General features: G+C 33.0%; 10 protein-coding genes and 1 non-coding gene across 11 annotated transcripts; 5 read left to right on the plus strand and 6 right to left on the minus strand.

Annotated features, from left to right (window-relative positions):
* The first annotated feature begins 1,056 nt into the window (after window positions 1-1,056).
* MMM1 (ERMES complex subunit MMM1) lies at window positions 1,057-2,929 on the plus strand. Its single transcript, XM_020189118.1, has one exon. The coding sequence runs from the start codon at window positions 1,160-1,162 to the stop codon at window positions 2,486-2,488; it is 1,329 nt and encodes a 442-aa protein (XP_020048962.1). The 5' UTR covers window positions 1,057-1,159; the 3' UTR covers window positions 2,489-2,929.
* Window positions 2,930-3,433: 504 nt separating this feature from the next.
* On the minus strand, window positions 3,434-4,579 carry RTK1 (putative serine/threonine protein kinase RTK1; the record flags this gene model as incomplete). The annotated part of the gene is made up of 2 exons (XM_020189742.1): window positions 3,434-3,516; window positions 3,664-4,579. Coding segments are annotated over 2 exons (999 nt in total), but the record flags the coding sequence as incomplete, so codon positions are not given.
* A 1,157-nt stretch (window positions 4,580-5,736) lies between these two features.
* ASCRUDRAFT_74990 (uncharacterized protein) lies at window positions 5,737-6,337 on the minus strand (the record flags this gene model as incomplete). Its single annotated transcript, XM_020192895.1, has 1 exon — window positions 5,737-6,337. A coding segment is annotated over one exon (601 nt), but the record flags the coding sequence as incomplete, so codon positions are not given.
* Window positions 6,338-8,204: 1,867 nt separating this feature from the next.
* On the minus strand, window positions 8,205-9,968 carry MAM3 (Mam3p; the record flags this gene model as incomplete). Its single annotated transcript, XM_020190357.1, has 2 exons — window positions 8,205-8,325; window positions 8,632-9,968. Coding segments are annotated over 2 exons (1,458 nt in total), but the record flags the coding sequence as incomplete, so codon positions are not given.
* An 844-nt stretch (window positions 9,969-10,812) lies between these two features.
* Window positions 10,813-13,183, minus strand: PRS5 (ribose phosphate diphosphokinase subunit PRS5). Its single transcript, XM_020192896.1, has one exon. The coding sequence runs from the start codon at window positions 13,063-13,065 to the stop codon at window positions 11,284-11,286; it is 1,782 nt and encodes a 593-aa protein (XP_020048966.1). The 5' UTR covers window positions 13,066-13,183; the 3' UTR covers window positions 10,813-11,283.
* A 297-nt stretch (window positions 13,184-13,480) lies between these two features.
* ASCRUDRAFT_74992 (uncharacterized protein) lies at window positions 13,481-14,121 on the minus strand (the record flags this gene model as incomplete). The annotated part of the gene is made up of 1 exon (XM_020192897.1): window positions 13,481-14,121. A coding segment is annotated over exon 1 (228 nt), but the record flags the coding sequence as incomplete, so codon positions are not given.
* ASCRUDRAFT_t37 lies at window positions 13,489-13,562 on the plus strand. Its single transcript has one exon. It is a non-coding gene; the product is annotated as a tRNA-Asn (tRNA).
* Window positions 14,122-14,414: 293 nt separating the features above from the next.
* On the plus strand, window positions 14,415-15,743 carry ASCRUDRAFT_74994 (cell division control 14, SIN component). Its single transcript, XM_020192898.1, has one exon. The coding sequence runs from the start codon at window positions 14,618-14,620 to the stop codon at window positions 15,584-15,586; it is 969 nt and encodes a 322-aa protein (XP_020048968.1). The 5' UTR covers window positions 14,415-14,617; the 3' UTR covers window positions 15,587-15,743.
* Window positions 15,744-17,395: 1,652 nt separating this feature from the next.
* ASCRUDRAFT_32888 (succinate--CoA ligase [ADP/GDP-forming] subunit alpha) lies at window positions 17,396-18,385 on the plus strand (the record flags this gene model as incomplete). Its single annotated transcript, XM_020190387.1, has 1 exon — window positions 17,396-18,385. The coding sequence occupies one exon, from the start codon at window positions 17,396-17,398 to the stop codon at window positions 18,383-18,385; it is 990 nt and encodes a 329-aa protein (XP_020048969.1).
* A 95-nt stretch (window positions 18,386-18,480) lies between these two features.
* On the minus strand, window positions 18,481-19,392 carry IMP2 (endopeptidase catalytic subunit). Its single transcript, XM_020189119.1, has 2 exons — window positions 18,648-19,392; window positions 18,481-18,501 (listed from the first exon to the last, which is right to left on the minus strand). Exon 1 carries the CDS (start codon window positions 19,244-19,246, stop codon window positions 18,722-18,724), a length of 525 nt encoding a protein of 174 aa, XP_020048970.1. The 5' UTR covers window positions 19,247-19,392; the 3' UTR covers window positions 18,481-18,501; window positions 18,648-18,721.
* A 38-nt stretch (window positions 19,393-19,430) lies between these two features.
* Window positions 19,431-20,386, plus strand: ASCRUDRAFT_74997 (N-acetyltransferase family protein). Its single transcript, XM_020192899.1, has one exon. The coding sequence runs from the start codon at window positions 19,539-19,541 to the stop codon at window positions 20,259-20,261; it is 723 nt and encodes a 240-aa protein (XP_020048971.1). The 5' UTR covers window positions 19,431-19,538; the 3' UTR covers window positions 20,262-20,386.
* The last annotated feature ends 2,374 nt before the right edge of the window (window positions 20,387-22,760 follow it).

Consider the following 22,760-nt stretch of genomic DNA (forward strand, 5'->3'; position numbering starts at 1 on the left):
CAGATAACAATTCAACAAAAATTTTAGCATTATTATCACTATTCAAAGATACAATATTGACTAATCTGTACCATATCAATAGTCAATCATTTTTAAAGATTTATTTCAATTATTTGCATTTATTTACGTCTAAATTATTAAGGTTTTGCGGAATTTTGAGATTGTTTTTCACAGATTTAGAAGCTATGAATAGATTTTATATTCTAAATCAACTATTAGAGAACTCAAACAAAATAGAGCATTTTTAGTTTTTTGTTGATGGTGTCTCTGGATTTAATAACACAGAATTCCATGATACCGATAAGACTGATGCATTTGGAAAGATGTAATTAAGCAATGCAAACATTTAAAGGATATTACAGTCTGCTTTGGATATCCAAACTGGAATAACTTGCCAAAAAGATATTTAAAATCTAAGACTGAATCTTATGATTTACATAAAATTTATCATATGTATTCTGGAGATTTAAAAGATCAACTTTATAAAAACATAATTGAGGTGGATTTGGACCATCAATCCTATCTTCTTAAATTTAATATAAACATAAACAATTTTAATTTAAAGAATACAGAAACTTCATCTAAAGATATATTGATGATTGATAATCATCAGACAGCTGTATTTGGAATGTTTGATAAATTCCTTAATCGAAAGAAATTAACAGTATCAAGCATGAAAATGATGGAGGTATCAAATTCAAATAAATTAGTTTATTTGAAATATTTGGCGTGTTAACAGGATTGTAAATTTAGATACATTGCTCATTAAGTTGTAAAATAGTAGTGTCTTTATTTCTTCAGCTTCCTATTATTGTTGATATAATAAATAGCTGATTTGTGGGTTCAAATAGCTCAACTGAGCACTTTTTAATAATAAAAATTTTAAATTACAGTGGTTTATTGAAATGTTTGAAGTGTTTGAAATATTTGAAATTGTAGCAGTTTCGTAACCATAGACGTATATACGGCTTATCCGAGAATACGCAATTTTGTAATGTTTGTTAAATCATGTGCAATAAGTACTTATATGTATTGATAAGTATATTATGCATATATACACGTCTAAATACATTATAATGCACGGTTTTGCTTTCTCAACTCAAATCATTTCTGTTTTATTCTTTGGTGGAGATTATATTTCTTACCAAAATTGTTCAAAATGGTTCCAGATACTCCAGATACTCAGGATGCTCAAAAAATCCAGCTTAATAAAGTTGTTTTGGATGATAACATTGACAGCACCAGTACTATCGGTAGTGTTGGTGCTCAAACCATTGATAATAATAAGGATTCTGACCATTTAGAGGAAACTACCGGTTTAGATAATATCGAAATTGCTGAAACTAAAACACTTGAACAACTATCCCTTCAAAATAACTTGATCAACAAACTAGTGGAAGAGAAACTAGTTGACTTGACATCCAATTTCCTCAACTTGCAAAACTCACAATTCAATTCTCAGGTTCACTTACCCAAGACCGGTTTTAATTTCTACAGTTTTACTCAAGGTCTACTTTTGGGTCAACTTAGTGTGATAATTGTTTTGCTATTATTTATAAAATTCTTTATTTTTTCAGATTCAATTCCCAAAAAGAATTCAAGCCAGGTTAATGAAAGATCATCGATAAATTTTTTATCATTAACTAATAAAAGAAAACAACAGCAGACAAATGAACAGAACTCAAATACTTTGTCTTTAAAAATTGCTTCGATTTTAGAAAAAACTTATTATGATGTCAATTCTCATCCAACCGAATCACTTGACTGGTTTAATGTTCTAGTTGCTCAAATAATCTCTCAATTTCGGGATGAGGCTTTATTGTCAAACAATTTAATCAACTCTTTTGATGAAATCTTATCCGATAAGAGCTCTAGCAACGCTCTTCCTGATTGGTTAGACAAGATTAAAATAACTGAAATTGATATTGGTGATGATTATCCGATATTTTCAAATTGTAGAATATTAGAAAAACCAAATAAAAACCTAGAAGCAAAAATTGATGTTGATTTATCCGATACTTTAACTTTAGGTATTGAAACCAAGTTATTAGTTAACAAACCAAAATTTATGAGTGCTGTCTTGCCAATTGCGTTGTCAGTTTCAATTGTAAGATTCAGTGGTTGTTTATCTGTTTCCCTAATCTCTACCTCAGATGATGAATTCTTGAAGTTATATAACCAAAGAAAATCCGAAAAGGATAAGAAGGACAAAACAGAATTCACAGGAGGTGCTGCTTTAATGTTTTTTTTCTCTCAAGATTATAGATTAGAGTTTCAAATTAAATCCTTAATTGGTTCGAGGAGCAAATTAGAAAATGTTCCTAAAATCGGCTATTTGATTGAGGAAAAATTGAGAGGATGGTTCATTGAAAGATGTGTTGAACCAAGATTCCAATTGATTCCTTTACCCAGTTTGTGGCCCAGCAAACAAAATGTAAGGGTTCCTGCAAATTCTTCAACTCCTACAAACACTAACAATCCAACTTGATCAAAATACACACTTTTTAATGGTTATATGTATTTGTATATATGTACTGTATAATAATAGAACAGAAAATCAAAAGAAAAACATTTTAATGAAATAATAAACAAAATTGCAGTAAATAAAATATAAAATATATATATATATCAGAAACAGTGTTGGAAAATACTATAAAAAATGATTTTTTTTGTTAAGAAAAAAAACAAAATAATATGGGTACTAGTTTGGTTGATAAGATTGTTGAGAAATTTAATTGAAAAGCTTGTTGAGAAATTTAATTAAAAATCCTTTTGAACATTAACTCAAAAATAGATGATAAATAATGGCAGTTATTAAAGAAACAATCAAGAAAATGGAAAAAAAATAGAACAAAAGAAAACAAAAATATATCAAAAATATATCAAAAAAAAAATTTAAAATCAAGAATTTGAAAATCCAAATTAAAGAAAAAAAAAAATTAGTGACATATAAAAAAATCATTATAATCAGAACTAAACAAATTTTACAAGAATGAACATAATGAAAACATGAATTGTATATTCATTATTGAAATTTCTCTGAACTCAATTTACTACTTGAAGGATAAGTGTTGACTTTAGTTGACCTTGTAAAAACAGAATCCTCATTTGATGATTTATTGAAATTCTCACCAATATCTTGACCTTTTTGATTTGTTTGATCTGATTTTGGTTGGCTATCCTGGTTTAAAGTATGATCATTCTTATCGGGCAGATTTTCCTGATTTTCTTGGTTCTCTTTAATTTGATTTATATCATCTGATTTAGGAGAACCAGTGGAGCCAGTGGAACCAGTGGAATCCATGACTTGCTGTTGTTGTTGTTGCTGCTGCTGCTGCTGTTGTTGTTGTTGTTGTTGTTGTTGTTGTCTTTGCCTTTCTTCTTCAATTCTTCGTTTCTCAGCTTCTGCCTTTTCTGCTTTCATTCTATTGAGATCATCTTCGGTTATTAAATGATGTCTATGATTTTTACCTTTGTAATAAGTTTTCAAAAATTTTATATCATCTTTTGTAAGACCTTTTGTATTTCTCGACAATTTTTTAGATAATTTATGCATTGAAAGAGGATCAGATTCAAAATCAGTGTCGTCTGTTAGTTCAAGGACTCTATTATCATCATCTGAATCTGATTCTTCATCTGAATCAGTATCTATGGAGGCGTGACAATGACAGTGATCAATGTTATTTAACCATTCACTTTCAAAAACTTCTTTCAAGGTAATTCTTGTTTCAGGATTTAAATCCAACATTCTACCTATTAATTCCCTTGAAGCATGTGGCAAAAGACGTAGTAATTTATATGGGCCTCTTGTCTTTGATTTGGGAATAATAACATTTCCATTCTCATCTCTAATAGCTGGATCAAAATTATCAGGCATTGTAGCAAAATTTTTGAAAGAGCTATCAGTTAATCGGGGACATTTCCATGGGAATCGTTTTAAGATCATACAACAATAAATAATTGCAACAGACCAGATATCACTTGGAGTTGGATTATAATATCTTTGGGTTAAAACTTCTGGGGCCAAATAAGGATCAGAACCGACAATTCCTTTACATTTTACAATATCATCCTCAAAGGGGTATCTGAATACTATTGCAGAACCAAAATCGATTAATTTCAATATACCATATTTATTGACAACACAATTATCGAGTTTCAAATCTCTATGAGCCAAACCCATTGAATGTAAATATTTAACGCCTTCAAGAATTTGTTTGAAATAACAAAAGATTTCGTGTTTACCCATTAATCCACTCATGACGATTGTAAAAAAATCAAAGGGGCAATATTCCATAACAATCAAGATTTTAATTTTTGATTCTTTTAATAGATCAAAAGTTTCAATGACATTTTCATGATGTAAAGTTGAACCAATCATAAACTCGCTTGTAATTTTTTTGTTATAATCATTAATAGATTCTCTTTGATTTTTTGGTCTAAATAGTTTAACAGCAAATAGTTTTCCGTCAGAAGGTCTTTCGACAACAGAAACTGAACCGCCTGCACCTTCACCTAGTAACTTACCAGGAATACCATATTTATCAATTAATTCTGAGGCAGATTCGCCATCGAATAATAATTTTGATTCATCGATTTGAGTTGAAGCAGAAGAATCGTTTGGAGATTGACTTGATCTAGAGGATTCGTAGCCGGAGATGTCTCTCGAGGGAGTTTCAACTTGAGTAGGAGTTGCTAGAAATTGAGATGAAGGTTTTTTCTGGTTTTGAATTTGAGAATGAAGTTGAGAAAAGATATTCTGATTCTGGTTTTGATTCTGGTTTTGGTTTTGGTTATTGTTTTGTGTATTGTTATTGTTGATGTTGAGGAAAGAGTCTTTATTGTGAAGATTTTGAGAGGCGTGAGGATGTTTTAATGATTGAGCTGGAGACTTTGGTGGTTTAGAAGATTTTTTAAAGAATCTTTTTAAGGTGTGATGTTTTTGTGAAGCTCTGGAGTGAATTTCCTCGTGCTTTTTAAGTAATTTTGATTCTATATGTTTGTTGAAAGTTTTTGTATCATTATAGACTTTGTTATTGAAAGTTTTTGCATCGCTATAAACTTTGTTGTGGAAAGCAGATAGATTGTGGTTGTGAATATGAGTGTGATTTGAGTTTAGTTTTGAAGAAGGTTTGAATAATAAATTTGAAGATCTTTTTGAGTTTAGTTGGTTTGAGATTGATTGGGTTAATAGTTGAGGTTGGTTTGGTTGTTTGTTTTGGTAAATTTGGTTATGATTTAAAAAGGTTGAGTTTGGGGAGAGGGTATTGATTATGAGGTTGTCGTTAGTTTTTGTTTGATTTATTTGATTATTGTTGCTATTTGGTTTAATGATTGGAGAATTGAGGATTGAGGAGTTATTATTATTATTATTGTTATTGTTATTGTTATTGTTATTGTTATGGTTATTATTGATATTACTGATGTTGTTATTTGAACCTAGAATTTTTAAATTATTTAAGGGGGATTGAAGAGAGGTGACACTTGATCTTGAAGTTTTAGGAGTAAGATTGACTGAGTTTGTAAATGAGTTTGAGTTTTGATAAGGAGAATCATTATTATTATTATTATTATTATTATTATTATTATTATTATTATTATTATTATTATTATTATTATTATTATTATTATTATTATTATTATTATTAGTATTATTATTATTATTATTATTAGTATTATTATTATTATTATTATTAGTATTATTATTATTATTATTATTAGTATTAGTATTTGAACAGAAAAATGATTTCTTTTTTGTAGATTGGATTGAATGTTGACTTGAGGTACTAATTTTCGGAGATAGAATGTTATTATTAATAGTATTAGTGTTGTTGATATTATTAGTAGATTGATTGATTGAATTTAAGGAAGTGTTCGAGTTTGATCTCTTTTCACTTGAGGAAAATAATCTGAATTTGTGTTTTTTAGATTTTTTGAATAGATTTAATTTTTTTGTAGTAGAGTTACTAGTAGTAGAGTTACTAGTACTAGTGTTATCTTTTGAGATTGTTGAGTTATTTTGTTGGGAAGAGTTTTGATCAATTAGCTGAGAGGTGTTTAAATCTCTTTGATCTTTTGAATCAAAATTAAAAGAAGTCTTTTTTTGAAAGAATTGGTTTAAATTGGTGCTACTATTAGCATTTGACTTGGGCGAAATAGTTGAAGTTGTTGAGTATTCGCTCATTATTGATTGAACGCCGGTGGAAAGAGATGGATTCATCAAAACCGAGTTTACGTTCAAGTAGGTTTGGTTGGCGTTGCTGGCGATGTTGGTATTAGCAGCAGTAGTAGCAGCATTTGGACCGGCAGAGGTATTGTTGGGAATATTGGAGGCCATTGCTGATGAAGTGTTGGTGAAGTGTTGGTGAAGTGTTGGTGAAGTGTTGGTGAAGTGCTGATGAATTAGTCGAGCAACAGTGGTGGATTGCGAAAGCTGGAAGGAGAAGCTCAAAGTGGATAAACTGGATAATATGGATAATATGAATAACAAGAGTCAGAGAAGAAAGAACAGAGGGACAATTGAAGAGTGAAACAGAGAGGTTTGCACTATGGAGCAGCACTGGAGGGATGAATAAAAGAAGATGGAAGAAAATAAAAGACGAGGTTGGTGATGGCAGTTGAGTGTGGAAAGAGTGGAGATAAAGCACCAATTAAACAAGAGATAAATGTCCAAGCGGGAGTGGAAAACGCTGGGAAGAAGCAGCAGAAAGAGAAGGCAAACAGGCAGCAGAGACAGCAAAAGAGAGCTCGACTCAGCTTCTTGTCGTCAGTGTGGTGGAGGAAAGAGCTGTGTCTGTTGTTTGTGGGAGCTGGAGACTTCAGAGAACAGAGCAGTTGTGTTAACGAATAAAGGCGAAGAGCAACCGCAGCCTTCCGCGGACGCTCCACAGTCATCCGGCACACGGCCGGAGCGCGGCACCATTTTTCCGTTCGAAAGCGGCAGACTCGGCGGAACTGCCACATCCGTTCCGTTGCGAGATGCCGCGTGATGCTGTATGCAGGATGCAGCTGTGTGCAAGCATACGCCGTGGTGCAATGGTATGCATTTGTCTGCGGTCCATCATCCAGCAGCACGAAGCGAAACGTTATTAATTAAATAGACAATTATTTAAAACCACTCCGAAAAGTGCACACTATTGGTTTAAAAAAATAGTAATAAAAACAATACACAAGTAAAAAAAATTACTGATAAACTACTTGTTTCCAGTTTTGCTTTCACTACTGCTTGGTGAAGTGTTCACCAACTGAGTTTGGCTGCTTTTGTTCAAGTATCCCTTAATGGTCGAACTAGAGCTAGAGCTCAGCCCAGTTGAAACTGACGATTTGCTGTGCTGACTGGAATCGCTATGGTTCTCATCGTTCAACAAACTTTGCTGCGACCGGCTTTTAGCTCTCCTGGACTTTCGGTTTTTCTTGCTTCTGCTACTTTCGCTGCTGCTGCCCAGGTTTCTGTTTCGGTGGTGATGGTGGTGATGGTGCTTATGGTACTTTAAGCTGTGCTGGTACTCATCGCCGTACTCAGTTTCACTCAAATCTTCAATAATAGTTTTATTAATACCCTTGACATTAACAATACTCTCAATATATCCACCGGTAACAAATGATTGCGACAGCTCGTTATCCTCATTGAAATTAGCATTCAAACTATTCATCAATTTAGAGATATCCAATGTATCATTGTTGTTATTGTAGTTGTTTTCATTATAAGCACTACTATTATGGTTATCCTTATTATCACTGTTATCGTTATTATAGTTAATGGCTTTAATTAATAAAGGCGTTTTTTCATTATGAATCTCCCTATTTTGGTCAGTACCGTTGATGAGAATCTTTGTATCTTTGTTTTGGTTTTGATTTTTATTTTTATTTTTATTTTCATTTTCATTTTCATTTTCATTTTCATTTTTCTTGGAATTATTTGAGAATAGTTTTTTCGACTTATCAACTGCATCTTGCTCACTAAAATGAATACCGCCATAGTCTTTATTAGAAAGATTATGAGTATCATTAATTTTTTTCAATTCTTCTGGGGATTTAATCTCTGCTTGAATGCTATTTTTGTTGTTACTTTTGTTATTAATATTATTGTTGTTATTTTGAATGATACTATCAACAGAAAGATTTTGATTTCGGTTTTTGTTAGAAGTGTTTAAAGCGCTGTTTAATTTGGCTAGTGCCAGGTTATTGAGGAGCTGTTTTTGATTTTTAATTGAAATGAATTTCTTGCTAGTTTGTAGTGGATTGCTAGCCAAATTGCTTGGTTTAATTATTGGTGATTTCAAATGAATATTAGCGTTAGTGTTAGTGTTAGAGCTGGGGTTAACGCTGGGGTTATTTACATTGTTAATGTCGCTGATATTGATAGTGATAATACTATCTTTATTATCTTTAATGCTAGATTTGTTGTGATCAATATGATCATTTAGAATTGAAATTAAATCTTTCAAGTCTTTAGTTTCGATATTATCAATATTTTCATTATCATTGTTTTCAAGATTTTCATTATTATTATTATTATTATTATTATTATTATTACTATTACTATTACTATTACTATTACTATTACTATTACTATTATGAATGCTGTTGATGCTATTAGAATCTGCATCATTATCAGCTTTTAATAGTAACAAATTTTTATCGAAATTGAATCTGCCTTCGTCAAAGGAGTTTCTTGTTGAGGTTGTGTATAGTGAATGGTAGTACTGAGTTAGATGGCGTCTTGATAAGGGACCGGGCTGTGCTCTTTTGATGGCTTTGTGAATATCGATAAAGACGTCGCTTTCATCAACGATTTCCTCACCAATTAGTTCTTCAATGACGTCTTCGAGTGTTAATATACCAATGGCACCAGTGGTTTCACCGGGACTTTCACTAACGACAACCATGTGGGACTTTCCCTCTTGAAAGTAGTTTAAGATCTTGAGACAGGAAGTGCCAGGAGGCGTTTCAGGTAGAGTGGCCAATGGAAAGGCAGAGACAGGGAGAGCATCCTCTGGATCGTAGGATATGAGCACACGAACTAGGAGCATTCCAATGAAGTTGGATGGTTCGTTTGGGAGATAGATGGGGATTCTGGAAAAGCCTTTGTTGAAGATTTCCTCAACGGTTTTCTGGTCTAGAATTTGATCAGCAGGAACGGTGTAGACGTTTTCGATGGGGGTCATGATTGATTCAACAGGTTTTTCCTTTAGATCTAGAACTGAGGAGATTATGGTAACTTCGTCGTCATTGAGTCGTTCAACACCCATGGTTCGATGCAAAGTGACGAGAGATTTCAAGCCAGCTTTCTTGTAAATAACACCATGGTCTTCACCGAGAACTCTGTCGAGAAGGAGAGCAGTTGGGTAGGCTATTGGGTAGAGAAGGTACATTAGACCCAAGACAAATGGAGTAAAAGCAGCACCGATTTGAAGACCATATCTGACGCAAACCGACTGTGGGATGACTTCACCAAAGATAACAATCAAGACAGTGGAGCTGATGACAGCAGCTAAACCACCACCGAGACATCTGTCGAGAACAACAGGTAGGGTTTCATTTGTAATGACATTTGAGAGAAGCAAGGTCACTAAAACCCAGTGCTTGCCCTTTCCGATGAGGTTAAGGACTCTGGTAGCGTTTTTCCTTTCAGAGATATCACCGGATTCTGAGATGACCTTGAGGTAGACCTCATCCTGGCCCATGAGGGCTAAGGTTAGACCAGCAAAGATACCACCTAGAAAGACGAGAAAAATGGAGATCATAGCATTTGTGTAGAATCTTTCGGGGACAACTGTGACTGTTTCCTGTTCAAGAAACTCATTGTAATGTAGATCATTGTTTTTATTTGTAAGCTCATGGATAATTGCAATGGGTAGGGCAGTTGTAAGTTTCGGTATGATTGAAATTAAGATTGATAATCTTGATAAGTTCGAGTTAATATTAATTGATTTTGAAGATAAGGAAGAGCATTTTTTGATTGTCATTATTTGAAAATGGGGTTAATGTTAGGTATTAATTATTACTATTATTATTATTTTTTATATTTCTTTTTTTTTTTAAATTTTATTTTTTGATAGAATTATACAAACAAAGAGAAAACCAAGAAAAAACAAGAACGAAAGAGAGGAAAAAAATATAGGCAGACAAAAAAAGTAGTGAGCAAAGTTGGATAGATGAGTATAGCAAGGGAACAGAAACCGGGAGGAAAAACCAAGGCTATTTATACTAGGAGAAATGCGTTGTGTTAGAAGACGTAATTTGGTAAAGAGAGAGAGAGAAGCGAGTGAGGAAAGTGAAGAAAGTTTGGGGTGAACAGAATAATGTTGGGGCCTAAGTGACAGCGAGTTAGTAGAAAGAACGATTGAAGAGTGGACTCAAATGAATGATAGATATTCTGGAGAGGATTAGTGTGGAAATAATCAGACTAACACAGCAATTAGAAGGTAAAACGTCCAAGATAAGTGTCTTTGATGGAAAAAGGCAAAAAAGCAAACAAGTCGAAATAAAAGGTGGATGATTGGGGGCAATTTGGAGGTGAGGTGGGTTGTATTGTGAGAGATTGACGAGAAGAAGGAGTGGATTGAAACAGGTCTGAAATTGCAGTTGTAGTGAGTGCGAAAAGTTGTCTTTGCTTGATGGAGACAGTGATGGTGATCAGTGCGTTGTGAGAGCGTCTTCACTGATTGTGTCACTTTTGAGTGCTCCCAGTCATAGATCGCTGATGCATGCAGAACACACAGCACGAGCTTTCTTTTTCCACAGGAAGCAGAAGCCTTTGCTGCTGTTTCTCCTTCTGCTGCTTTTTCTGCTGCTTCTGCTGCTGCTTCTGCTGCTGCTTCTTCTTCCTCAGGGCCCAGCCAAGACCGAAATGGCGTCCCAACCCAAAGAGCCCCTGTCGCAGCGGGCAGTGAACCTATAAAACACCGGCAGGCGCGTCCTCTGCTGCTGCAGTTCCCCCTGCGCTTGCAACACGGTCTTCCCGATGCTCGGCCCGGCTGCGAGGACGCAGAACGGAATAGCCACAGGCCAATCAGAGCAGCGCAGCAGCAAGAGAGAAGCCGGCTGAAGGAAGTGGAGGGCGAATGAACGCCAGCAGTAGAAGCAGTAGAAGCAGCACAGGAACTGGCCAGCGAATGGGAGGCGGCTCAGGGCCCAGCAATGCGCGTTGCAAGTGCACAACAAAGAGCATATGTCGGTGTGGGATACAGAGTGGGATATATGTAGAAGGCGAGATGAGATGAGATGAGATAGGGCACGATAAGATAAGACATACAACAAAATATATACTGAACAGACCATCTACCATCCATGGTCAAACAACATGCTCACAGACTCACCGTTGTGGATTCTTCGAATGGCCTCAGCAAAGATCCTGCTCACATCCAACACCTCGCACAGATCAGGCCCTAGTCTTTTCCAGTGGTCTTCTTGGGGAACACTATTCGTGACAATGATTTTATCAATCGCCGACTTCTTGATTCTGTTGATAGCATCTCCCGAAAAAATCCCATGGGTCACAATAGCTATAACGTATTTCGCACCTTGATCCTTCAACAACTTGGATGCTCTCGTGATAGTGTATGACGTATCCACCAAGTCATCTAGTATTATGCAAACCTTGTCCTTAACATCACCCACTAACATTGTGGTGGCCACTAAAACTGGTTGACTTTGGGTCAATTGATTATTCATGTTGTTGGAAAATGTATAAGAATTGAGTAAGGGAGTACTTGGGGGAATTCTAGGCGACTGAGAGATCCCACCGATTCCATTCATCAATGGTGTACTGCTGGCTGAGATTTGGGCATTATTGCTCATATTAATATTACTACCTCCGCTATTAATTCCGCTGATAGCATTATTAATACTATTAATATTACCACTATTAATACTATTATTATTATTATTACCAGCGCTATTGTTATTAACATTAGCATTAGAATTAGAATTAGAATTAGAACCAGCATTGGCATTGGCACTGGCATTGGCATTACTATTAACACTGATATTAACTAAAGTTCTTCTTTCTTTATGAATCAATGCAAAATTCATTCCCAACGCATCGGCAATTGCTGTAGTTCTCTTTGCTCCACCAGCATCAGGAGAAATCAAAACACAGTCTTGATAATTTGGAATAGTAGAAATAATATATTTAGACAACAATGGCTTGGAATACAAATTATCGACAGGCACATCGAAAAACCCTTGGAATTGAGGATCGTGTAAATCCATGGTTATAATGTGATCTGCTCCTGCGACTGTCAACAAATCCGCTATCAACGTCCCTGCTTGTGCAACCCATTCTTTATACCCTGTATTGTTTTCTTTATATGATAACGTTGATGAAAAAATTGAGCTGGGATTGGTTGGAAGAACCATGGTTTTATTATTATAACTATTAAAATATCCTCCAACACTATTATTATTATTATTATTATTATTATTATTACTATTACCATTATTATTATTATTATTATTACCGTTACTATTACTATTACTAGTCTTGAATGAAGTCAATGCGGGGGCTCCTAAATGGAAAATAGGTGGTGATGGCAACTCATTCACATTCCCATTGGATAAAAACTTCAAGTTCTTGTTTTCAATTGAGGGCTCTCTAAGCATTGAATAGTTATTTGAGCTCAACGAACTTGAAAATTCATTGCCCATTCCAATTATCCCAAATCTAGAACTGCTAAATGGTCGAGGTGTTCCAGGCACACTCTCAAACGTATATTCACTCTTGGGCTTTGAAGTTAATGGAGCTCCTGTCTTGGTATATGGCACATCTGGCTGTCTGGAGTAGGGAAACAATGGCAAAACTGCCGTAACTCTCTTTGCACTAGCCGTTTTACACGCACTTATCATGATCAACAACTCAATGAAATTATCATTAACATGTCCACTCCCACTTTGAACAATATACACATCCTTCTCGCGCACAGAATCCTTTATTGTAACTGATGTTTCGCCATTTTTAAATTTATTTAATTCAACTTTTCCGGGCGTTAATGATAAATTTGCACAAATCTTGTCCACTAATAAAGGATGAGATGAGCCAGAAAACACAATAAGATCTCTCATTTGTCTTCCTTGGTTCTAATATATCTTGTCCTCTTGCTATTGAAAGTTACTGCAAGCAGCAAATATATCTTTTCAACTAATCTGACACAATCAACTTCAAGTAGTTATTTCAATAAAGATCTCAATAACTTATTAACAAACCTTAAGTAAGATATTCAGAAAAAAAAAAAAAATTACCATCCCGCCACACGTGCCCGGTTTCACCTCGAGTGAAACAATGCTCAACGATCATTGGCTAGTTCAAAAACGCAGCAAAACAACGATTCAGAGAGTTGAAACATGTAAAAAAACCCATTTTCGTTTACTTGAATGCAAAGATTAAAGCTATTTACACTCAACTATATAACATTTCTTTAGTATAAAGAACAAACAAAAAACGAGTATCAGTCTCATATAGCATATCAAATCATAAAAACACGATAAGACTTCGTGGCCAAGCTGGTTAAGGCGTGAGACTGTTAATCTCAAGATCGAGAGTTCGATCCTCTCCGAGGTCGTGTATCTTTTTGTCGACAAAGCTCTGCAAAATAGCACATTCTTGTTATATTTTTTTGTATATTCTCCCTTGGTATTGTTTGATCTCGACTCTACAGGCCTTTGTTGTGTCCTACGTTGCGGCTGAGGACTCTGCTGTTTGGGCTCCATCTTGTGATTTCTGGTGGTCTAGAGCTGTTTTGTATTTACCATTCGGTTGCTCTTCAGTCTATGATGCTGAACTCTACTCTAGACTCTGCTCTTGAGTCACTGCTGTGAGTCTGCTCTTGTGAGTTCTTTTAAGAGCCTGATTCCACGCTCCATCCCTGCTTTTCTTCCACTCGCAGTCCTTGGACAAAAAAAACGAAATGTATTGTCTAGCAATTTCGATTCGACTATTCTCTTTCTGTCAAACCGGTATTTACTCTTTGCCGTTTTGGGAAAAGTACAAACAACGAATCTTTTCCCTGCTGGTTTTTTTTCGTTTTTTTTTCACAAATCTCATATCTCTCTCTATTTTCATAAATTTTAATCTAATTTATGCCAATTTATACCAATTTATACTCTTTTGCTCACCTTTTCTTCAAGGTTATACACTAATACCCTTTTGTTCAAATCTTATTTGACTGCAAAGTGCCTAAGGGAAATTTAAAGAATTCTACTGAAACCTAAACAACTGTAAAAAAGATCCATATCAATCTAATGAATTCAATCATTTGAAATGAACTATTACTACTTATAACATACTAAAATACCAGGTTACTGAATTACTGAATTACTGAATTACTAAAATACTAAAATACTAAAGTACTAAAATACTAAAAAACTAAAACACTAAATTACTACTAGGAATCATTTCAATTTAATATTTAAAGATCGTTATTGTTTTTCCTTAGTTTTTTTTTTGTTTCATTTTTTTCATCGATAATCAAAATCTTTTATCAATTATTGTTCAAAGGAATTGGTATTAAATATCCTTTATTTTCCTTTATTTATATCTTCAGCCTCATCATCATTATCATTATCACTGTTATAATCATTATCACCACCATCACCACTTTCATATCGTAATTCAATAATGTCTAGCTACGATCTAAAAGACTACCTTAATGATGCTTTAGAGAGATTATACTCCCCTGAACCTTCCTCAATTCATGATGGTTTGCAAAGATTAGATGCTTTATTAGGCCAACTATGTCTTGCAAAATCTTCATCTTCACCTACATCTGCTTCATCATCCTCTTCGTCATCTTTGTCTTCCACCTTAAACTCAACTACAAAAATACACTCCAATTCAACATACAATACAAATAATAAAAGTAATATAAGTAACATGTTGAATAATCAATCACATAAACTATGGAGAGTCCCCACTATCGACGACCCAATTTTTGGTAAATTTATCAAGCTACAAGACACTTTTGAATATAACGTCGCTTCTGCTATAATATCCTGTTTATTCAGAATGAACTTGAATAACAATCTTATATCAATGAAAAACGACTATCCTCAAGAATTTATAATTTTGGCTCATAAAGTCCTTCAAGGTGTACTATTATTACACCCTAATTCAAGAAACTTGTTTAATCGAGAGTGCAATATGAAACTATTACTATCATATCTAAATTATTCCCCTAAAAATAAATATCAACCTTTAGTTATAACAACTGCTATTCAAACTCTAGTATGCTCTTTAGTTCGAAGTATTAAGAATTTAAGAAATTTTGAAAAATTCGATGGTATTAAAATTATCTGCAATTTGTTTGTCAAAAAATCAACCAATAAAGAAATCAAAGTCAAAATATTAGAATTCTTGTTTTTTTACCTAATTCCCGAAACTTCCTTTAATATAGAAAAATCTTTTGAAATGAATTTAAATGAAAGCTATATCCTCAACCAGTCAAAAGTCCTCTACAAAGATGGTCTAATTAGAAGAACAATGGAAGAAAAAGCTGGAATATTAAAACAATATATAAGAAATGTCGATGCGATAGTTCATGAATTGATATCAAGTAAACCTTTTGGAAATATGGAAATTGAATGGTAATTCAATATTAATTCATCGCAAGTTTAGTATTAAATAATAGCTATTCTTGTTCATTCTTATTTATTCTTATTTATTCTTTTTCATTCTTTCACTATCATTTCTATCTTTATTTTTCAGTTTTTCTTATATTTTAACCTATATATCTATTTTTTTTTTTTTTTTTAATTTTGGTTTGTTTTTTCTTTTTTTTCTTTTGGATTTGATTTGTTTGTTGGTTAAACTGCTTTATTTGTTTACTTTGTTTTTTATTTTCGTTTTCGTTTTTGTTTTCGTTTTATTGTTTTTTATTTTATTTCAATTCTTTTTGTTCATCCTTCTCTGCATTTTTATCATTCATTTTTATCATACTTTTTTATTAATTATTATTAATAAACATTTCATTTTGCAAATTTCTATCTTTACTTGAAAACAAAAAAAAAAAATATTTTTTATTTTCTTATTTTTTCACTTATATATACATTGAAAATTAATAAAACTCACTATTCCGAAAAGTCCAAATACAATTGGTTTGATTTTTATTTTCTTTATAAAAGTAGCATGACTTTCAACCAGTTTACGATTTTCCTGATTTTTAATTAAACTTATTTATATTAGTTAAAGTTGATTGATTCATTTATTATCAATGATTGTTCATTATTCAATCAAGAATTTGTTGATGAGGTCTCAGTGCTGAATATCCAGCGTGGTGGATCAATGCATAAAGTGCATATAGACGAATTTTACGTCATGACGCATTATTGTGCATTTATCCCGCAGTTACTTTTTATCTTTGAATTAGAACAATTGGGACAAATTTATATTGTTCTGCTCTGACATCCATTATATACTGATGCAATGGCCTTGGATAGGTTGTGGGCTTGCCAAACCTGGAGAATCAGGTTGTCCTTATTCCCTTTTTCCTGAGGACGTTTTTTCAGGTCTTTTACCTGGAACATCGCAGGATCAAATGAACTTCTATTCGATTCACTGTACTATCCTACTGCCAGCGTCCTTTGCCATTGACCAATTGATGGTTTTCTGTATAAATTCGTTTTCTAGCCATGTTTTCCAACTTATTGTGCTCAGTTTTGACGGGAAATCCTCATAATAAGCCGCCAGTACGACTAGTGAGGTCGTTGGCTGGATATTCCACCTTCAAATGAGCCATTTTATGTCGTTCACCATATTCCACTCACAACAGTTCCCTATTGTCATATTTGTCCTGCTCTGTTCCCATTGGCCTGATTCCAGCTCATGTCCCCTAATTGATGCTAAAACACACTCAGATTACCACAATAACCTCTTCTAACAGGCGACACCCAGCAGCACGCTCTTTTGCTCGACAATTCTGGCTCATTTACCTGTTATGGTGGGGCGAATTTGGGGTCTTTTCTTTCGTTCGGACTAGCTTGGATTCTGGTTCTGAAGGTAATAGCCATTATCACACTATCACTTCAATCTGTTTGAAACACACTCCCCAATAACCCATTCACAAATTAGCACACTATTTGCAAAATCATGATCACATTCGTCTTCTCAAACTAGTTTATCCATTCTAATATCAGCCTGTAATATACTGTTCATATAACTCACTGTTTTCTGATGAACTGTTCTGTTCCCATTTACTTGTTTCTACAAAATACATGGAAAACAAAAAGATTTAAAAAAGAATTCCTTTATCAATTACCTGTATTTATTCATTTAAAATTTTGCTTTTCTTCTTCTCTGCCTTTTTTTTTAATTTAATTAATACTATCACTTTTTTTTCCCCTTCCTTTTTGTCTTCTCCACTTAATAATATCACTTTTACCTTTTCAATTTGTATCCACAATGTTCAAACAATCATTTACAAAGGCTTCAAAGTCAATTAGACAGTTCTCTACAACCAGTACAGTGAAATCTTACGCTGACACTATTCCAAATTTAAAAATCAATAAAGATACTAAAGTAATCTTCCAAGGCTTTACAGGAAAACAAGCAACTTTCCACGCTAAACAAGCTTTAGAATATGGCACTCAAATAGTCGGTGGAACTAATCCAAAAAAAGCTGGTCAAACACATTTGGACAAACCTGTTTTTGCAACTGTAAGAGAAGCCAAAGAAGCCACTGGATGCAATGCTAGTGGAATCTTTGTTCCTCCATCAATCGCAGCAAAGGCTGTTGAAGAAGCAATTGAGGCCGAATTGGATTTGGCTGTTTGTATTTCAGAGGGAATTCCACAACACGATATGTTAAGAATCTCTCAAATCTTGAAAACCCAATCAAAAACAAGATTGGTTGGTCCAAATTGCCCAGGTATTATAGCCTCTGAACAATGCAAAATCGGTATCATGCCATCTTCAATCCACAAAAGAGGTAAAGTTGGTATTATTTCAAAATCTGGTACTTTAACCTATGAAGCTGTTGATCAAACCACAAAAGTTGGTTTAGGTCAAACGTTGGTCATTGGAATGGGTGGTGATCCATTCCCAGGTACTAACTTCATCGATGCCTTGACTTTATTCCTCAATGACCCAGAGACTGAGGGTATTATTTTAATCGGTGAAATCGGTGGTACTGCTGAGGAAGACGCTTCCGAATTCTTGAAACAATACAATTTAACTAGAAAAGTTCCCAAGCCAGTTGTTTCCTTCATCGCTGGTGTTTCTGCTCCTCCAGGTAGAAGAATGGGCCATGCTGGTGCAATTGTTGCTGGTGGTAAAGGTGATGCTAAATCAAAGATTGCTGCTTTGAAGAGTGCTGGTGTCGTTGTTGAACCATCTCCTGCTGGTTTGGGTATCGCTTTGTTGAAAGAATTCAAAAGTAAAGGATTATTGTAGAATTTTTCATTACTTTAACGAGAATCTATAACGTCATTATATACATTTTTCCCACCATTTTTATTATTTATATAGTTTTCTAAACATCTTCTGCTAAAAACAAAAATTCAATTAATCTTTAAAATAGTCCAATCAACCTGTATCAATTTTTTAGTCTCACAATGCAAAAAAAAACAAAAAAAGTAAACAAACAAACAAACAAAAAAAAAAATGAATAAATGAATAAATGAAAAGAATAAACAAATAAATAAATAAAACATACGCAAATATCTTTCAAACCATTTAGAATAAGAAAAATTCAAATTAACAAAGTCATTTTAAAATGATTAGTTCAATTTATCCTATAGCACGCAATTTTGATAATCTTGCTTCTCTTCCCCCTTGGGGAATGTCACCAAATCTATCAAAGGGATATATAATCTTTTCTGCCCTTCCAATAACTAATCCAGTTGACACAGGACCATATGTATTGCTATCAATCGAACGAATATTGTCACCTTCTAACCACAAATGATTTTTTGGTATAGTACATCTATTTCTTAAATATGGATATCTTGTTCTGATTACATCCCCCTGAACTCCCTTAACTCGTTTAATCACAATTTTGCTGGGATTTGTAGGAGACCTTATGAGCAACACATCATCCACTTTGATATTGTTTAGATCATTCAAAGATAACTTATTCACAAAAATCCAGTCCTTTCTGGTAAGAAATGGATTTAACGCAGGCTGCATTGAAGAACCACTCACACTGGATACAGAATAAAAATATTTATCTATCACCAATACAACAGGTATCCAGGAAATAAATATACCAGCACCTTTGATCGAGGATTTCAAATAAGGATTTCGAAGAAACATTTAGGGTGGTATAGCACTACTGTCCTAGTTCTCATTACAAACTTGTGAGATACACGCTAAAAGACCCAAAGCTTTTCTCCATAAACCGAAAAAATCCTCAACGGTTTGGCACGTTCAAAAACGGCAGTATCCGCTCTGGAAGTTATAAGATCAGGACATTATGACTAATCAATAACACTTTTATCTTTGGTTGTTTGGGCTTTTTCAGAAAATTATAACACTTCTGGGTCTCACTTGTTCTGAAAAAACAACTACTAACATATACATACAAACAAAAAAACAAAGAAACAGAATGGGTACTAATCTGGTTTCAAAAACCTCAGGCCAAAGTGTTGTTCCTTACAGTAAAAATCATGAAGCCGAATTGAAAAAACTAAAAAGTGAAAATATCAAGTTGATCTCTGAACCGGTCGAGATCACATTAGAAGATGGGAAAACTAGAGCAACTTGTTATCCAATTGATCATAAAGCTGAAGTTTCTCTATCTTTATTTGAATTTTTGAGTGATTTATTTGCTGAAGAAATTGAAAAAGGCAACACATATCCATACTTTTTTCCATTAAGCAAAGAAGAATTTGAAAACTATTGGTTTGGTTCATTTTGTAACGTTATGTTATTAGGGACCTATGATGAAACCAAATTGCTAATTAAAGACACTAATATTAAGGACAAGCTGTTTTGGAAAGACATTCTTTTAGGATCACATTACATAAGGCCAAACTACGCTGGTCATTGTTCTCATATTTGCAATGCTGGGTTTTTAGTCAATCCCAGTTTTAGAGGCTCTAGTTACAAAGTCGGCAAAAACCTAGGTGTTGTTTATCTTAAATGGGCACCATTACTAGGCTACACTTATTCAGTTTTCAATCTAGTGTTTGAAAACAATCCTGCTAGTTTTAAAATTTGGGACTCGTTAGGATTTGATAGAATTGGATATATCAAAGGAGCAGGAAGATTAAATGGAAGTGAGGATTCTGTAGGAGCAATTATGTTTGGAAAAGATTTGACTGTTTAGTAGGTACATACAAATACTAAATTTTTTCAATAAACCGATGACAAGATGTAATAAATCTGTCTTTGAAGGTCCCAAATTTGAAATGATTTGTTGTTGTATTGTAAAATCAGCATATGACGTTTTGGTCTGATTGAATATCCGAGTTTAGTTAAGAAAGCACACACACGCGCATTGCATGACATTACGTCTAGCTGAGTTTTACCGGCTTTTGAAATATTATTTTTTGTATAGTGTTACCCTTACTTTACGTTCGTTTATTACCGAACACTTCCTTTGTTTTAACGATTATCCCGGACGAGAGCGAAAATTAACTTTTGTTGGTGCCTAAAAGTTAAAGACTTTGAGTTTGTCTGCTGATCTTATTGATTTTGCTTACAAAACACTGAATTTTGAGTAAAAGTTGATTATTATACTGGAGTTAGAATAAACTTCATTTTAAATTGTCATTTCAATAGTTTTTTAAAGCAAAGCTACAAGTTCGAACCCTTCAAAGTGATTTATCGTATTTTTGTTTTCTAAGTTTATTTTACATTTTTAACTATAAAAAAATATTTTGTTTTGTATTATTCTCACTTTTTGACTAAATTTATATTTTATTAGCTAACAGAATAACTTTTGAATTGGAATTGAAATTAATGGGTTTATAATTTTAATAATATAGAAAATATTGGACAATTAGATCTAAATACGTGTCAGTTTGGTTAACTGTTCAAAGCGAATTTGTCTAGCAGTAGTTTGAACAAACACTAATCAAGAGGTGCTGAATTTTTTTTTTTTTTTTTTTTCAAAAACTAAGTTTAATAATCATATTATGAGAAATTTATATTTTATAAATAATTATTATGTTTTAACAGATTTTTTTTACGAGTTTGGTAGAGTGAAAAAATTTTCAAGAAAAAATCACATAATTGATTTTTGCCAAATTAGGAAATTAGAAAATTTAGATGGGGAGAGCTTTCGAGAGAAAGTTTGCAAGCAATTAGCTGACCTGTATAAAGTTTTCCTTCAAGTTTATGCTTTTAATATTAATTTTAATATAATCAGAAAAAAAAACATCATAAAAATAGCATAAAAGCAGCTCAATATTTAAAAAAAACAATGATATTATAATATTTATCCAAAGTATAACATGTAATTGTGTTTAAACCAATTACTATCTTGTTCACTTGAAGATTATTGAATATATAAAGCACTTTTAGTATTAATATAATCTGATAACTACTTTATTAACTATTTAATTGTTTATTTATTTGATCATTTAATTCTTAATAGTTAAGATAAAATTTGTGGTCATTTACAAATTATTTTTCATAATTGATCTCAAAATTATCATAATACGGGTTTTAAAAATTTCATAGTAATTTCCAGTGAATTAAAAGTTATTATTCTACTAGATTTTAAAAAAAAATAGTTTTATAAATGTTTTATATTTTGATTTTTTGTTTTCTTTGAAAATCACATTGGAATAATTGATAATTGAAAATTATTTTCAAAAATTGATTATTAATCCAATATTGTTTTTTGTAGTACATTGCTTTTTTTATTGTTTAAAATTTAAAGATTTCAACTGCTTTTAATATTATTGGTAAAAAACTTAATTCACAAAAATTGGCTGAATTATTTTGAAGCACCAGAGATTTTATATATTAAGATTTAAATCAATCAAAAATTCACAATCACGATGATAAATTTAAAATCCTTTTTTCTGTAGATTCAGACAGAAAAATGGTTTTTAAACAATCAAATCTAGAAAATTATTAAATCATTGTAATTAGATTGTTGGTTAATTTTTTATTCTTGATAACTAATTATTTTAAAGATTTGAACAAATTATAGAATATTATATGCATATAAAGCAAACTACGAAAATAAACAGTTTAAAAAACTCTATGAACTAAATAGAAGCTAAATTTATAATTATGTTTTCTAATAAAAATTACCAATAATTACTAAAAAACATCTTGATGAAAAAAATATTCAATTCAAATATGATGATTATGGTTAGATTGGAAATTCTCAATCCCAATCTATATTTGCATTTTTTTATATTGGTTTTTGACTGATTTTCGCTATTTTGGCTATCAATTTTGCCACCTGAAAATTGAAATATAATCGTACTGGTTTAGTTGCTTTAGGAGCATTCAATTCACTCTACTTATTTGTTCTTATCGAGCAGGTGGAAAATTCCCTAGTCTCAATTGAAACTTCACTACATAGAATCGCATGTGCAGATTTTCAACCGCGCTTGTGTGCACAATAGGCATACAGCCGCATTTGATATGCATATACGAACCGTTTCCGTTTTTTGTTCCACGCTTCAAGTTTCAAGCGAACATTGGGTCATAAACAGCTGGATAGTTCTTTGGGCTCTTCCAGACTTCAATCTCAATGACCGGGTCCTTTCTGAGTGCATTCGTTGAACGAGGTTTTCTCAAGAAGATCAAATTTATCTTGAATATCAATAAAACGCAACATTATGAGAGTTTCAGCAGATAGCAT

The sequence above is a fragment of the Ascoidea rubescens genome (assembly GCF_001661345.1).
Source record: "Ascoidea rubescens DSM 1968 unplaced genomic scaffold ASCRUscaffold_3, whole genome shotgun sequence".
Lineage (NCBI taxonomy): Eukaryota > Fungi > Ascomycota > Saccharomycetes > Ascoideales > Ascoideaceae > Ascoidea > Ascoidea rubescens.

Coding starts and splice junctions, on each gene's coding strand:
- MMM1 (XM_020189118.1), top strand. CDS start 1,160: ATGGTTCCAGATACTCCAGATACTCAGGATGCTCAAAAAATCCAGCTT.
- PRS5 (XM_020192896.1), bottom strand. CDS start 13,065: ATGAGAGATCTTATTGTGTTTTCTGGCTCATCTCATCCTTTATTAGTG.
- ASCRUDRAFT_74994 (XM_020192898.1), top strand. CDS start 14,618: ATGTCTAGCTACGATCTAAAAGACTACCTTAATGATGCTTTAGAGAGA.
- IMP2 (XM_020189119.1), bottom strand. CDS start 19,246: ATGTTTCTTCGAAATCCTTATTTGAAATCCTCGATCAAAGGTGCTGGT.
- ASCRUDRAFT_74997 (XM_020192899.1), top strand. CDS start 19,539: ATGGGTACTAATCTGGTTTCAAAAACCTCAGGCCAAAGTGTTGTTCCT.